This window comes from Equus quagga, chromosome 5 (assembly GCF_021613505.1).
Source record: "Equus quagga isolate Etosha38 chromosome 5, UCLA_HA_Equagga_1.0, whole genome shotgun sequence".
NCBI classification, from domain to species: Eukaryota; Metazoa; Chordata; class Mammalia; order Perissodactyla; family Equidae; genus Equus; species Equus quagga.
The window spans coordinates 28,795,240-28,809,246 of NC_060271.1; the positions used below are offsets into that span (position 1 = coordinate 28,795,240).

At 53.5% G+C, this 14,007-nt stretch overlaps 2 protein-coding genes across 2 annotated transcripts in view; both read right to left on the reverse strand.

Moving 5' to 3' along the window:
• Nucleotides 1-4,824: 4,824 nt before the first annotated feature.
• On the reverse strand, nt 4,825-6,161 carry SFN (stratifin). Its single transcript, XM_046661228.1, has one exon. The coding sequence runs from the start codon at nt 6,067-6,069 to the stop codon at nt 5,323-5,325; it is 747 nt and encodes a 248-aa protein (XP_046517184.1). The 5' UTR covers nt 6,070-6,161; the 3' UTR covers nt 4,825-5,322.
• A 5,528-nt stretch (nt 6,162-11,689) lies between these two features.
• The window catches only part of ZDHHC18 (zinc finger DHHC-type palmitoyltransferase 18), a 29,092-nt gene continuing 26,774 nt past the window's right edge, over nt 11,690-14,007 (reverse strand). Inside the window, exons 10-11 of the mRNA XM_046660893.1 lie at nt 12,392-12,469; nt 11,690-11,813 (exon numbers count right to left, since the gene is read on the reverse strand). Of these exons, the coding sequence (XP_046516849.1) occupies nt 12,428-12,469 (42 nt within the window). The 3' untranslated portion in view covers nt 11,690-11,813; nt 12,392-12,427. The remainder of the gene's footprint in view (nt 11,814-12,391; nt 12,470-14,007) is intronic.

Consider the following 14,007-nt stretch of genomic DNA (forward strand, 5'->3'; position numbering starts at 1 on the left):
GCTTTCCGAGTCTGAGATTTTCCTTTTATCTTTAGACAGATGAAGAGTTAAATATCCCAGAGAGCAGTAGGGAGAAGATTGGGTCGAGATGAGAGATGAATCAGCCTCTGACACCCCCAGGGTGACCTACCTGTCTGCTGCCCCCACAGACATTCCTAGATCCTGACTCAGTGGGTAGGTAGTGTTGGGGGGCAGTTCTGAGAGGAGGGTGATCTAGTCTGCAGAAACCTGCCTTCCTCACACCACACACACAGCAGAGGTGGGGGGTGGGGTAGACCCTATAAACAGGGTGGAGAACTGAAAAGGAACAAAGGCCGTAACCAGGTTTAGGAAAACTTAACTTGGTGAACGAGCCAGGAAATTGGTCCACAACACAGTCTTTTCTCATTTAAGACAATTCCTTTCTGCCAAGCCCCGGGGTGGGGGTATGTTAGGCTGAGAGTAGAGTAAGAAGACGTTCTTGATTCTTAGAAAGTCCAAGATAGGAGCAGGGCAGCATAGCATAATGTGGTTCTTTTCAAACTTATTTTTAACTCATGAAACTCCAATATACAAAACAGACATATATGTGGCTATTTTAGCCAACGTGTGTAGAAATAGGGGAAACCCTGACCACTGGGCTCCTGCCCCATGGCAGCTTCTAGGGAACCCTCCGAACAGTTTGAAAACAGCTGCTGTAGTTTAAAAATCAGAGGCCGTGGAGTCAGACCCATTCCACTCCTTGGGGCATGTAAGTAGTTGTATAACCTCATTTATTAGGTTATTTAGCTGCTCTGAGCCTCAGTCTCCTCATATGCAAAACAAAGAGGATAATATGTATTGCAGTGAGGACTAAGGTATGAAACAGCCTGGCACATAGCAGCATGCCAGCTGCTATCGTTACTGTACTCTGTCCTCTAGGAAGAAGCAGGAAGGGTACTGTTGGTCAGAAGAGCAATTTTGGTGCAAGCCTCTGAAATCGGGTTGTCCTTTTCAGGCATTGGATATTTAGACATTGGATGTGTGTGTGTGTCTAGCAGTATCTTGCCTTTCTGGAAGGAGCCACAGTGGTCTGCCTGACCCCAATGCCTTGGCCTCCCTAGGGTTCTGAGAAGGCACCTTGCCCCAAGGCCTTGCCCTCCATCACCTACTCCTGTGGATCTACAGAGCCAATTTGGACTCTGCTCTCTTGAAGTAGCGACATATAAGAGAAAGAAGAAGATTTTTTTTCTCCAAAAAATTTTAGATTGCACATATTCCCCATACCACTCAAATTCTTGGGAGAGGAAGATCTTTGCAAGCCCTGGGCCTCCGTTTCCTGGGGGATAATCTGGCAGTGCAATAAGGATAGTGCTGGGCTTACTTGAATCTTTGTGAGTCCAATCTCTGTCCAGACACCCCTGCCTCATCCTAGAAGCAGCTGTATTTCCATTTCCACAATAGAGGACCTCACACTAAACCTGGTTGCCAGGCATTTGGAAAGATGTTTTTAAAACTAAGGGGCCGGGGCTGGCCCCGTGACTGAGTGGTTAAGTTTGCACGCTCCGCTGCAGGAGGCCCAGTGTTTCATTGGTTCGAATCCTCGGCGTGGACATGGCACTGCTCATCAAACCACGCTGAGGCAGCGTCCCACATGCCACAACTAGAAGGATCCACAACGAAGAATATATAACTATGTACCAGGGGGCTTTGGGGAGAAAAAGGAAAAAAATAAAATCTTTAAAAAAATAAAAATAAATGAAAATAAGGGGCCGGCCTGGTGGCGCACTGGTTAAGTTCACACGTTCCACTTCTCAGTGGTCCGGGGTTCGCCGTTTCGGATGCCGGATGTAGACATAGCACCACTTGGTAAAACCCATGCTGTGCTAGGCTTCCCTCATATAAAAAAAGTAGAGGAAGATGGGCATGGATGTTAGCTCAGGGCCAGTTTTCCTCAGCAAAAAGAGGAGGATTGGCAGTAGTTAGCTCAGGGCTAATCTTCCTTAAAAAAAAAAAAAGATTTAAATTGAGACATTCACATACCATAAAATTCATCCTTCTAAAGCGTACAGTTCAGTGGTTTTTTAGTATAGTCTCAAAGTTGTGTGACTATCACCACTATGTAAATCCAGAACATTTATCACCCCAAAAGAAATTCCATACCCATTAGCCGTAGGACTGAAAATTTTTAAATGTCAAATTTAGGCCAGGAAAAGATGGCAAAATTGCTCACTGAGACCCCATCCTAGTTAACAGTTAAAAGCTTTAGAGAGATTTATATATATATATATATATATATATATATATATATATATACATGATATATAGATATCTGATATATAAATCTGATATATCTGATATAGATATCTGATCATAGAAAAAAGTCTGGGACCTTTATGGTCAGGAGCTGGTGGCTAAGTCAGCTCACATCTAACCGTCTGACTTGGTGATATGCCAGTCCACAGCATCTGCTTTTGAAATCTGTCAACACCAACATACTACCTCAGGGTAGCTCATTTCTTTCCCCATATAGGGCACCCATGGGTGGTGTAGAGGGAGTAGGCAAAAGTCAGAGGCTGAGAGAAAAGAAAGAAGTTCTTTTCCCAGGACCTACCCCATTAAGAGAAAGTCACCAGACCTGTCTGGTAAGAGAAACCAGGTCACTTCCAAAGCCCAGGGGAAGTCACTTGGCCTAGCCCAGAGTCTGCCTGGTTTGGAACCTTGAAACCCAACACCCCTCCAGGAAAGGAGAAGGGAAAACAGGGGACCCAAAGACATCAGAGTGGTCCCGCCCGCTTCCCCCACAGAATTAGTAGCTGTGATAAGAGCCCTTCAATGTTGAGTCCCTTGGGTGTGACCAAACTCGGACTCTGGGGAACATGATCAGGTTGGCCTGAGTTGCCAGGTGGAGGAGTCAGGCCAGTATTCTCAGGTGGCCTAGTGAGCACGCAGGTCAGCTTTGGCAGTAAAGCTGCTCCTCAGGACTTGGCCTGATTATTTTGCTTTTGACACACAAATGCTGGATAAATCCTAGACTATTGATGCTGGCAGGATTAATAAAAGCTAACATGTATTCAACATGTACTATGGGCATTTATTTTCTCAAACTTCACAGCAACTCTTAAGAGGAAGGTACTGGTTTTTAATCTCCAGTTTACAAATGAGGACACAAAGTAAGCAAGGTTAAGAGCCTAGGCAGAGACAGGCTGAGAGTCAAACTCGGGCAGTCTTTTTTCTTTTTCTGATGAAGAGTCACCCTGAGCTAACATCTGTGCCAATATTCCTCTATTTTGTATGTGTGACACCGCCACAGCATGGCTGCTGACGAGTGGTGTAGGTCCCGGTAGCAGGGAACCCAACAGGGGCCACTGAAGTGGAGCGCCCCACTTAACCACCAGGCCACGGCCGGCCCTAAACCCAGGCAGTCTTGACTCCACATTTTTCGTTCGAGAGCCTTTAGTCTAAGCTCCCTATGATACAGAAGGGGAAACTGAGGCGGTATAATGGATTTTCCAAGGTCGCACAGCCAGTCAGGGACACAAGCCAAGCTTCCTGGCCACCAGTCCAAGCTGCCTGGACTCCGAAGTGCGGTGGGGACGCCCTGGTGGCCTTTTCTCAGCCGCATTGCCCGCCAGCCAGGCCCAGGCACCGCCGGTTGAGCAGATGACTCAAAGGGCGGGGACTGCGTTTTCCTCACGGCCCTGCCCCGCCCCGCTGCTCCGAGGATGCCGAGCTCTCGGGCTGGGCGAGCGGCAACCTGTCTGAGCGAAACCGGGAAAGCAACGCCCCTGGCGCTCGCGGTAGCAGACGCCCCTCAGCCGGGCGGCGCGGTGCGGCGCCGACTGGGCCCAGAGGGTGGCGGGAAGATGCGCCGCGCGCGTTCCGCCGCTCACTCCCCCATTGGCCAGTCGGGCCCTAGGGGCGGGACCCTGAGCAGCTCCCTCCCGTGATTGGACAGTCTCGGCCTCGGGCCGCCTCCAGCCCCAGGCTGTGAAGGTGGGACGCCGCGCGGTGGCCGCAGGCTCTGGCGTGCAGTGGCTGAGCGCGGGGGCGGCGAGCTCCGCCGGCCTGGCCGGGCGTCTGTTCCCCTAGGCTCTTCCCATCCAGATTTCGCCTCCTTTCGAGCCCGTTTCATTTTGTCCCCAGCTCCGAACGCTGGGGGCCGTTCTCCTCTCCTCAGATCTGGACTTTTGTTTTTTTGTAAGGAAGTTGTGCCCTGAGCTAAATCCGTGGCCAATCTAGCCCCCCCCCCCCCGCCTTTTTTCCCTTTGAGGAAGATTAGCCCTGAGCTAACACCTGTGCCAGTCCTCTATTTTTTGTACGTGGGATGTCTCCACAGCATGGCTGATGAGTGGAGGGGGTCTGCACTCGGGATCCGGGCGGTGAACCCCGGCCGCTGAAGCGGAGCGCGCGGAACTTGAACCACTCGGCCAGGGGCGGCCCCCAGATCTGGGCTGTTCTGGCGGCATCACACGCCTGCCCCGGAGCTACTCCCCTCAGCTCAGATCTGAGCGCCTGGCGGGGCTCTGCCCCCGCTGCGCGCTACAGCGTACGCCTGCGGCGCCGTCCGCAGACTTCACATTGAGCTCTTCAGCCTCCCGCCCGGGTCCGAGGAGCCTTACAGCCGCCTTTGCGCTCACCCGACAGTCCCAGGACCAGACAGTCGGCGTGGGACCATCCTGATGGAGAGAGCTCACCCCCAGCCTCTCACAGGGAGCCCCTGGCCGCAGTCTTGCCTGCGGGTCACTGACCAGCCTCGTGGGAGGTCAGGGCCCGGAGTCACGGGTCCAGGGTCAGGGTCTGTAAATCCTACGCCAATCCCAGCTCCAGTCCCAGCCCTCCGCCAATAACTGGAAAAGACAGAAGGAGTGTCACAGGGGAACTTTATTGAGAGGAAACGTGGTCACACCCAGCAAACAAGCTTTCCCTCTCGTTCTCGGTCTTGCTCTCACTCTCACTCTCACACACTCAGTCACACAACGCACAGCCTCTGACACACAGTCCAGTTCTCAGCCACAAGGGTGGGACACTCCTCAATTCCTAAGAGCCAGGCGCAGCAGGAGCAGGAGGGAGTCAAGACGGGGGAAGAAGTGGCCCGGTTCTCGGGTGGGGTCTGGAGGAAGGGGGTGCAGAGAGCAGAGGTGGGTGGGATGACCGGTGGTTAGGAGCACCCAACAGCTGCATACGAGTGGGATCCTCTGGCTCCAGGAGGCCTCGGCTCTGCTTATCCCTCTCCGGAGCCTTTCTGAGCTGGGGCAGAGCATCTGGGGAGAAGGGTTGGGCCTCCCACCCCATGCTAGTCCTCTCTGCGGGGGTGGGGGACTGGAGAGGGCAGGGCAGGGCTTGGAGGGTAGCAGGCACGGCTCAGCTCTGGGGCTCCTCGGGAGCCTCGCCGCCCTCTTCCCCGGCGTTGTCTGCCGTCCACAGCGTCAGGTTGTCTCGCAGCAGCTGCATGATGAGGGTGCTGTCTTTGTAGGAGTCCTCGCTGAGGGTGTGCAGGTCAGCCATGGCCTCATCGAAGGTGGTCTTGGCCAGCGAGATGGCCTCTTCAGGGCTGTTGGCGATCTCATAGTGGAAGACAGAAAAGTTCAGGGCCAAGCCCAGACGGATGGGGTTGGTGGGCGGCATCTCCTTCTTGCTGATGTCCATGGCCTCCTGGTAGGCCGACCGGGCTGAGTCGATGATGCGCTTCTTGTTGTCACCAGTGGCCACCTCAGCTAGGTAGCGGTAGTAGTCGCCCTTCATTTTCAGGTAGAAAACCCGGCTTTCGGCATCACCGGCCTCCTTGATGAGGTGGGTGTCCAGCAGGCCCAGCACGGTGTCACACACACCCCGGAGCTCAGTCTCCACCTTCTCCCGGTATTCTTGCACCTCAGGGCCCTTCTCTTCCGAGCCTTCCTCATTGCCTTTCTGCTCGATACTGGACAGGACTCTCCAGGCAGCCCTCTGGCCGCCCACCACATTCTTGTAGGCCACTGAGAGCAGGTTTCGCTCTTCGCAGGATAGCTCCTCACCCTTTTCCACGGCGCTCTTCATGAAGGCTGCCATGTCCTCATAGCGTTCGGCCTGCTCTGCCAACTTGGCCTTCTGGATCAGACTGGCTCTCTCCATGGCTCTGGGGACAGACAGACAGGCGGCGGGCGAACTGGCTGTCTTGGGACCAATGCCGGACTCTGTGCCTCTCTGCTCTCTGCCTGCCTTTTGGCTGGATAGCCTGGCCCACAGAAGGGTGGGGAGGGGCGGAGGGCGGGACTGGGGCCTAGGACCTGCCTCCCTCTCCTCTTCTCCCCACACCCTTTCCGGCTCTTCCTTAAAGGTAAAAGGGCTGGGATGTGGGGGTGAGTCATCAGGACAGTCAGCAGGAGAAATCTGGGTGTTGGCCCCACCTGCACAGGCACCCTTCCAGGCTCCAGGCTGCCCCCTCTTGTTCAGGGCTTCAATTACGTGGGTGCCCACATTAGGGAGCTGCCCCAATTTCCCAAATCAGAACCTCCTTCACGGTATCCTTCCAGGGGCTAAGGATGGCTTTAGCCACCTGGCTGCTTCAGCCTAGGCAGATCCCATAAAGCCAGATGCAGGAGGATGGGGTTCCTAATCCTGCCATGTACATTGCCCCCCTTGGTTCAGGTGAGATAATTTATGTTCAGGTAGGGCTGTACAGTTTCCCAAGCACTTTCATATCCATCACCTAATTTAATCCCTGCTATATCTCTGTGAGGTGGGCTGGACTGTGACTACTACCCCCACTTTAGAGATGAGAATACTAAGGTTCAGAGAGGGATGAGATTTGCTCAAGGTCACACAGCTACTAAGTCCTCTGCATCCTACTTCCTTTGGCTTCTCTCCCATCGAGGCCTCTGACTTATGAGCTCCAGGCTGTATTTAGAAGTGAAATCCAAGCTTCTTCAGAGTCTACCAGAAATGGTTCCTTCTCCTAGTCCTCACTCTGCCTCAGGGTCTTGTCCCCTCTGAGCTCCCAGAATGCACAGGTGGCAGCTTTCAGGGTGCCGCTTAATGAGGTGTTTAACGAGTAGCCTCTGACGCTCCAGCCCAGCCTTTGTAATTAGTCACCCAGTAGGTTTGTTGGACACCTTCCCCATCGCAGCACAATTTTCCCTTTCAAGTTGGTGGCCTGTTACCACTTGTTTGAGGACTTATCCTCTACCTCTCCACGCCAGGTCACCTGCCCACTTCAAGCTGCCTGCCGTCATGTATCAGTGGGGCTCATGGAGGGTGGGGGCCCAGCTTGCTGGCTGTCCCACTTTCCTGCCTGACTCAGCTGGCCCTCTGTCAAAGGCTGGGAAGCAGGCCACCTGGGTGCTCAGCCAGTTTGGTTCCCCAGGGGGAACACTAGCAACCTGAAGAGAAAGACAGGACTGAGAAAAAGGAGGTGGCCGTGGCACATACCATTTTGTTTTATGGGGCAGCAATCCCAGCTGAGTGCTGTCTCCCCCAGCCCGCCTCTCAGAAGTTTCCCTGTCCCTTCCCTTCGACCATGGCCCCACCTCTAACACCTGGCAGAGGACTCAGAGATGGAGACTTCTCTGTTGCGAACCTTCTGTCCCTGTTCACTGGGGCGCTGTCCTCATGTCAGCCAAGAGTTTCACCTAAAGGTGCTGGCACTGTGCCTATGAGGGTGGGTTCCTGCTTATCTGCCCCACCCCTAGCCAAAGCTCAGACAGGGCTCATGGGTGGGCCTCACCTCACTGGGATCCAGCCAGCTTAATCCTGGAGCCAGGACCATTTCACAGGCCTGTGCCTCCCTGGGTTCCTCTTGGTGTCTGAACACCCACCCTCCCCTCCTGGAAGGAGGCTGAGGCCAGAACTCAGGCCCAAAGATGAGATCTGCCTCTTTGAAGGAAAAGTAGGGACATGTCTGAGCTGATGCTACAGGTTTTCCAAGGAAGCAGAAGGGACTTTAGGCTTGACATCCCAAAGGCTTTGCTCAAATAAGATCACTGACACAGAAAATAATGGAAGGGAAGTATAGTAAAATAACCAACTTACGGAGCATGTCTTCAGGTAGTGAGACTGCTAGTGATTTTTTTCCTTTTGATTTTCCTACTCTAAGTCATCAAGGGTGAATATGTATTATTATTTTATATATATATATTTTTTAGGTGAGGAGGACTGGCCCTGAGTTAATATCTGTTGCCAATCTTCCTCTTTTTTTTTTTGAGGAAGATCAGCCCTGAGCCAACATCTCCTGCCAATCCTCCTCTTTTTGCTGAGAAAGACTAACCTTGAGCTTACATCCATGCCCATCTTTCTCTACTTTATATGTAGGATGCCTGCCACAGCATGGCTTGATGAGCAGTACGGGATCAAACAGGCAAACCCTGGGTCGCCGAAGCAGAACGTGTGAACTTAACCAGTGCGCCACCGGGCCGGCCCCCGATCTTCCTCTTTTTTACTTGAGGAAGATTGTCACTGAGCAAACATCTCTGCCAATCTTGCCCTATTTTGTATATGGGATGCCGCCACAGTGTGGCTTGATGAGCGGTACGTATGTCCGTGCCTGGGATCTGAACCCGTGAACCCTGGGCTGCCGAAGCACAGTGCGCAAACTTAACCACTATGTCACTGGGCTGGCCCCTGTCTTATTTTTCTGAGAGACAAAATTGCCAAGTATCTTTGGAGTCAGATTACCTGGGTTCAATTCTTACAAGCTGTTGTGGCCTTGGCCAAGTGACTTAACCTCTGTGCGCCTCAGTTTTCTTAAGTGTAAAATGGGGCTTGTTGTAAGGATTAAATGAGTTGATGGAAAGCACTTAGAGTAGATGGTAACTATTATTATGTGAAAAAAATCCACCCAACTTTATTGGTTTAAACATACACACTCAAAGCACTAACATGGAGCTGGGTTCTATGAAATGAGGGAGGGCCCCACACCAGGCCTCAGCTGAAGACCAGACCCTGCCCAACCGGGTTTCCACAGGGGCGAGAAGACGATTGAATTGTCAGATGCGCTCACTCAGCACTGCCTCCTCCCTCTCTGTCTCAGACATTCCTCTGACCCATGCAGGCCCTGGGCCCTCAAGGACCTTCCTTTGTACTAGTCACCCAGCCCAGGCTTTCCCAAGTCCTGGGAGAAAGCTGCAGATCCCAGAATACCAGAAACCCGGAGGGCAGGGCCTGGCAGGCCCAGGAATTTTGGAGTTTCTTCTGTCTCTAGGTTGCATTCTTGTCCTACCACTGAAGCCAGGAGTTGTGGTTCAGGTCACAAGCTCCATGCCCTCAGCATAGCCCTGAGCAAGAGAAGGAAGCCCCTTCCACCCTCCCCTCCCCTGCTGAACCTCAGGGGTGAATCTGGGAGCTGGGCTGCCTGACACCTCTTGCCCGCTCTGGCCTGTTGATCCTGACTCAGTTCCTGTCTCAGGCACCTCCCTTTGCCTCCAGGCCTCCATTTCCCAAGTCCAAGAGCCCAGGCAGGCAGGAGGCAGCAGGCCCTGACAGGGCACAGAGTTCCACAGTCAGCCGCCTGAGTCAGCAGGACAGCAGCTGGGGATGCACCCCACGGGGGTTTTCCTTAGCCTGCCTGCAACCTCCCCACCCGTCTGTATAGCATCTATCCTACCAGCAGGCTCAAGGCCTCCAGCCCCATAGACAACCGATCCTTCTTACCTGGTAGTAACAGGCTTTGGATGATTGTGGCACAGAGAAGGCAGCAACCAGTTGCTATCACCTCCACTGAGAACAGAAGACAGGGCTCTGATTGTAGCAGGAGGGACTCTGGTTAGATTCCAGAAAGAACTTCCTAGGAAATTTTTCAGCCTTGGAATGATCAAATTAAACAGGAGACTGGAGGAAGCTATGGCACCTTCTCCCCCTGGTTAGTTGTGAACAAGAGCTCAGTTATCCAGCCAAGAGCTCACTCTACTAATTAACTTTGGGAGGGGATATTAGACTACTCGAAGTGATTCAGCTATCTTGCGTCTTTTTCTCCTCAAGGCACTGCTGTTTAGAGTAGCCTACATCTCCTAGTCCAGTCCAGTCTAGGACATAGTGTGGAATTTTTGGACAGAGAATGGAATGAGGTCAGGGTGTGAGACTGCATCCTAGCTCTGTTATAAGGCCTTGGGCAGGTCCCTTCCTGCCTCCTGGCCTCAGTTTCCCCATCAGGACAAGGAGGCCAGCACAGATCATGTCTAAGTCCCTGCTGGCTATGAATGACATTTTCTAACTTTAGGATTCTTCCTTCTGAGAGCCCCTCTTCCTGAAGCAACTGTATTCATTCCTTGGATAATGCAGAAGGGTCAGAGGTCAGGGCAGAGATCAGCTTCAAATCCTGGATTTGCCACTTTCTCAGCTGGGAGACCCAGGGCAACTCCTGCGCCTTCCTTGAGCCTCAGTTCCCTCACCTGTAAGAAGGCTGACATCACCATCCTCATAGCTTTAGGTGAGAAAAGGGTCCTGGCACTTGGCAACACCTTGCTAAATAGCCACTATGATTTTTTAGCGCTTAGCCCACTGTGTGTGTATCTCAATGTGGGGTGGCACCTGGGGAAAGGGAAGGTTCCATGAGATTGTTACCCTGGGCTGGGCTCAGTTCAGGGGTGTGACAGTCCTAGCCTGGAGTTAAACCTTCTGTCCCAGCCTGGGCTGGGACCTTAGAGAGTTCAGAGGTCAGCTAAGCCCTGAAGGTCTCTGAAACTGAGACCAGGAGTTCTGGAGGGGCAGAGTGAAGAAAATGCTGGCCACTCCTCCTGTGTCACCTCTGGCTTCATCGTGCTTTTTTTTTTTTGAGGAAGATTAGCCCTGAGCTAACATCTGCTGCCAATCCTTCTCTTTTTGCTGAGAAAGACTGGCCCTGAGCTAACATCCATACCCATCTTCCTCTACTTTATATGTAGGATGCCTACCACAGCATGGTGTGCCAAGCGGTGCCATATCTGCACCTGGGATCCGAACCGGCGAACCCCGGGCTGCCAAAGCAGAACGTGCACACTTAACCGCTGTGACACTAGGCCGGCCCATTGTGCGTCTTTTTTAAATCTCCAGCACAGCACTGACCAGCTAGAACAAAGCCAGCAGTGAGGGTGAGCCACGTGCTCTCCTGCACCCTCATCACAGGCCCCACCCCCGGGTCCCAAGTAAAGGTGGCATCAGACAGCCAAGGGTATGGCAAGAGGGAAATCTTTATTTTTGTTAAAAAAGGTACAGGACAGCAGACAAACAGCCCCCGTTGTGGGCTCAGCGGAGTTTCCTAGGCCCAGCCTGGTTTCCTTTAGTCCCTCTGAAGAACAGAGGGCTGTCAGAGCCAGCTCAGTCCTTCAGTGCCTGGAGCACAGGGTACAAGCATCCTCCTTGCGTCCTACCTACTCCGGTGGTGGTGGGGGAGGGGGCCGTGGGAACAGTATCAACCCAGCTGTGCTTAGAACAGTCACCAAACTTGTTCAGCAGCGTCATCAACCATCAACACCCCAGACGGCTCCTGAAGAAACCTGCTCAGCTTGACTATGGCTATGCCGGATTCTGGGGGGGCAGGCTGTAAGGCAAGATTCCTAAAAACTCTTGACACCTTACAAATCTGGGGAAGGGGAAGTAAAGTGGAGGAGGAGAGGGCGAGTTTCAGCATAGTATGACATCATTGTGCTGACAGCTGCGTTATGGCTTTCTACACTCTGGCCAGCATGGAGGGGGTGGGGCAAGGAGGCCAGCCCCTGCCCCCTATGGGGGTGCCCTAGAGAGCACACGTGTGGGGCAGGCTTGGGGGCAGACCCTGTAGGCACAGACGGTGGCAGATGGGCCACAGGTTAGGCAGGTGGAGGAGCTGGGTGCCTGGCTCCCCCCAGGCCACTCCTGGAGAGGCAGAGAACAGCGGTCCTCAGGAGTTCCTTAAGCCCCCGCACACACTGGAGATCCCGGGCAGGACAGCAAAGAAGGAGAAGAGAGAGGGTTAGCGGGACTGGGAGGAGAGAGGAGGCCTGCAGGGGTGCCGGTGGGGACAGGTACTGCCACAGCATCGGCTTCTTCCCCACAGAAGGGCCAAGGCTCAGGCAGCAGGCAACGAAGCAGAAGAGAAAACGGGCAGGTGAGAGAAAGCTCAGCAGGGACAGAAAGCCAGGACACAAGTGTTAGTGACTGAGGGCCCATGAACACCAGGACACCAGCAGAACAGGCCCAAGCACCTCAGAGCAGGGATGCCATCCTCTCCCCAACCTCACCCTTCACCTCCTGGTCCAGTTGGAGAGCCGCTCTGTGAGAAGCTACTTCCTCAGTCCAGAGCGAGGCTGGACTCTTCACCCTGCCCCCATGCCCCATCCTTCTGCTTACTGGGGAGCCCTGGGGGCCTACCAGCGCCAGCACACACACCGCACCACACACCAGACAGATGAATGGGCTCCATGGGGTGGGCGAGGCATGCGATGAGGATGAAATGGTGTGTGAGGGGAGCGGGCAGTGCTGGCCAACAGGGGAGATACAGTCTTACCAGCTAACCCTCTGCAAAGAGGCCTGTTAGCTCCCCTTAGGCTGTGCAGGAGATGGCAAAATCCTGACAGGTGTCCTCCTGGGGGAGATACCAGAGAGGTGGGCCAGGGTTATGAGTTGTCTGGCCGGGCCCTGCTGCCCAGGTTGGGGTGGGGGCCAGGGAGGCTCGGGCTCTCAAACTGCAATCTACTGTCTCATAAACATTTTGCTGGCTGAGCCGTCACTGGGGATCAGACAGGAAAGACAGCAAGGAAGAAGAGCTTGGGGGTCTCCAAGCCCCTGAGGCAGGGGAAGGTAGAGGGGATGAAGAAGGGACAGGATAGCCTTCTTGTACACCTATGGGAGCCTAGCCGCAGCCCCCTCTGCTCTGCCTCCAGCAGAGAGACTCCAGCCAGGAGAGGAGACCTTCAGCCAGATCACTGGGCTGCCTGCCTTTTCTCTGTCTCCCCAGGAAAGACCAAGTTTGGCTGAAAGAAGAGAAGACTGCTAGTTGGGGCCTCAGCAAAGGAAGAGCAAACAAAAACCAAACCAAAGCAAATCACCTCTTAAAAACAAAAGTTTTATTACAAGCAGGAACAAAGAATACTGGCTTAAATAAAAGGCAGGTGGGAGTCCCCTCTTCTAGCCAACTTCTTCCCCACCTCCCAGGGCCACTGCAGCATGGCCCAGGGCCTTGAGACTGGGGCGAAGCTGTTTCTCCCATGGGGGACCCTCTGTGGTTACCACTTCTCAGCTGCCTGTGACCCACTCGCCTCTGGAGCAAGGAAGGGCAAGATGCGGGGACTTCCTATGTCACTTTCCAGGGGTTTCAGCCCACTTGAAGGGCCAAAGAGGGGGAGAGAGGGACAATTTCCTATCTATTCTCACAAGAAACTATAGCTTCCAGCAGAAGGACATTCTCTGAACCCCTGGCCCAGATTTAGGCCAACCTTCACTCGCTGCTTGGCCCTCCCTGCTCCTTCCTTCATCTTCTCTGGATGGAGGCCTCCAGGTGGCAGAGACTCCCTGTCCTCTAGCCCCTGGCACTGGATGCCATGCTCAGAGCTTGGAGGAGGGGGCGTGGCTTGTAGGACGGCAGCTGCTCCCCACAGCCATTACACTATCCACCATGCCTGGCCTCAGCCTGTCTGGGCAGGTCCCAGTTGGAAGCCTGACCTGGGGGCTGGGTGGCAGGGGATGGGGTGGGGGGCGGCTGAGTCCCCAGCCACTGGTTGTCTGAAGTCTGTGGAGGAGGAAAAGATAGGAGGATGGGGACTAAGCCACAGCGGGAGCCCAGGGGTCTCTTGTGACCAATCCATACACTCCCTGTCCCCATGGCTCAAGCTGCTCCTGCTGCTGCCGGCTGACACCCGAGGGGGGATGTGGGGAAGTTGGGAGCCAGCCACATTCATACAAGGGCACACATGAACACACACACACTCACTCACTCACAGCCAGAAAATTCTAGTAACAAACTTATTAAAACCAACTTGCCTCCTGATAACTCTTAACCTGGCACTACACAAATAGCAATGTGGCTGACTTTTTTCTTCTTCTTCCATTTAAAAAATGCTATGTAGAAAAGAGGTCTATAAAATTGTGCAAAATACTTAGCATTAATAAACCCGTTTCAAGTAT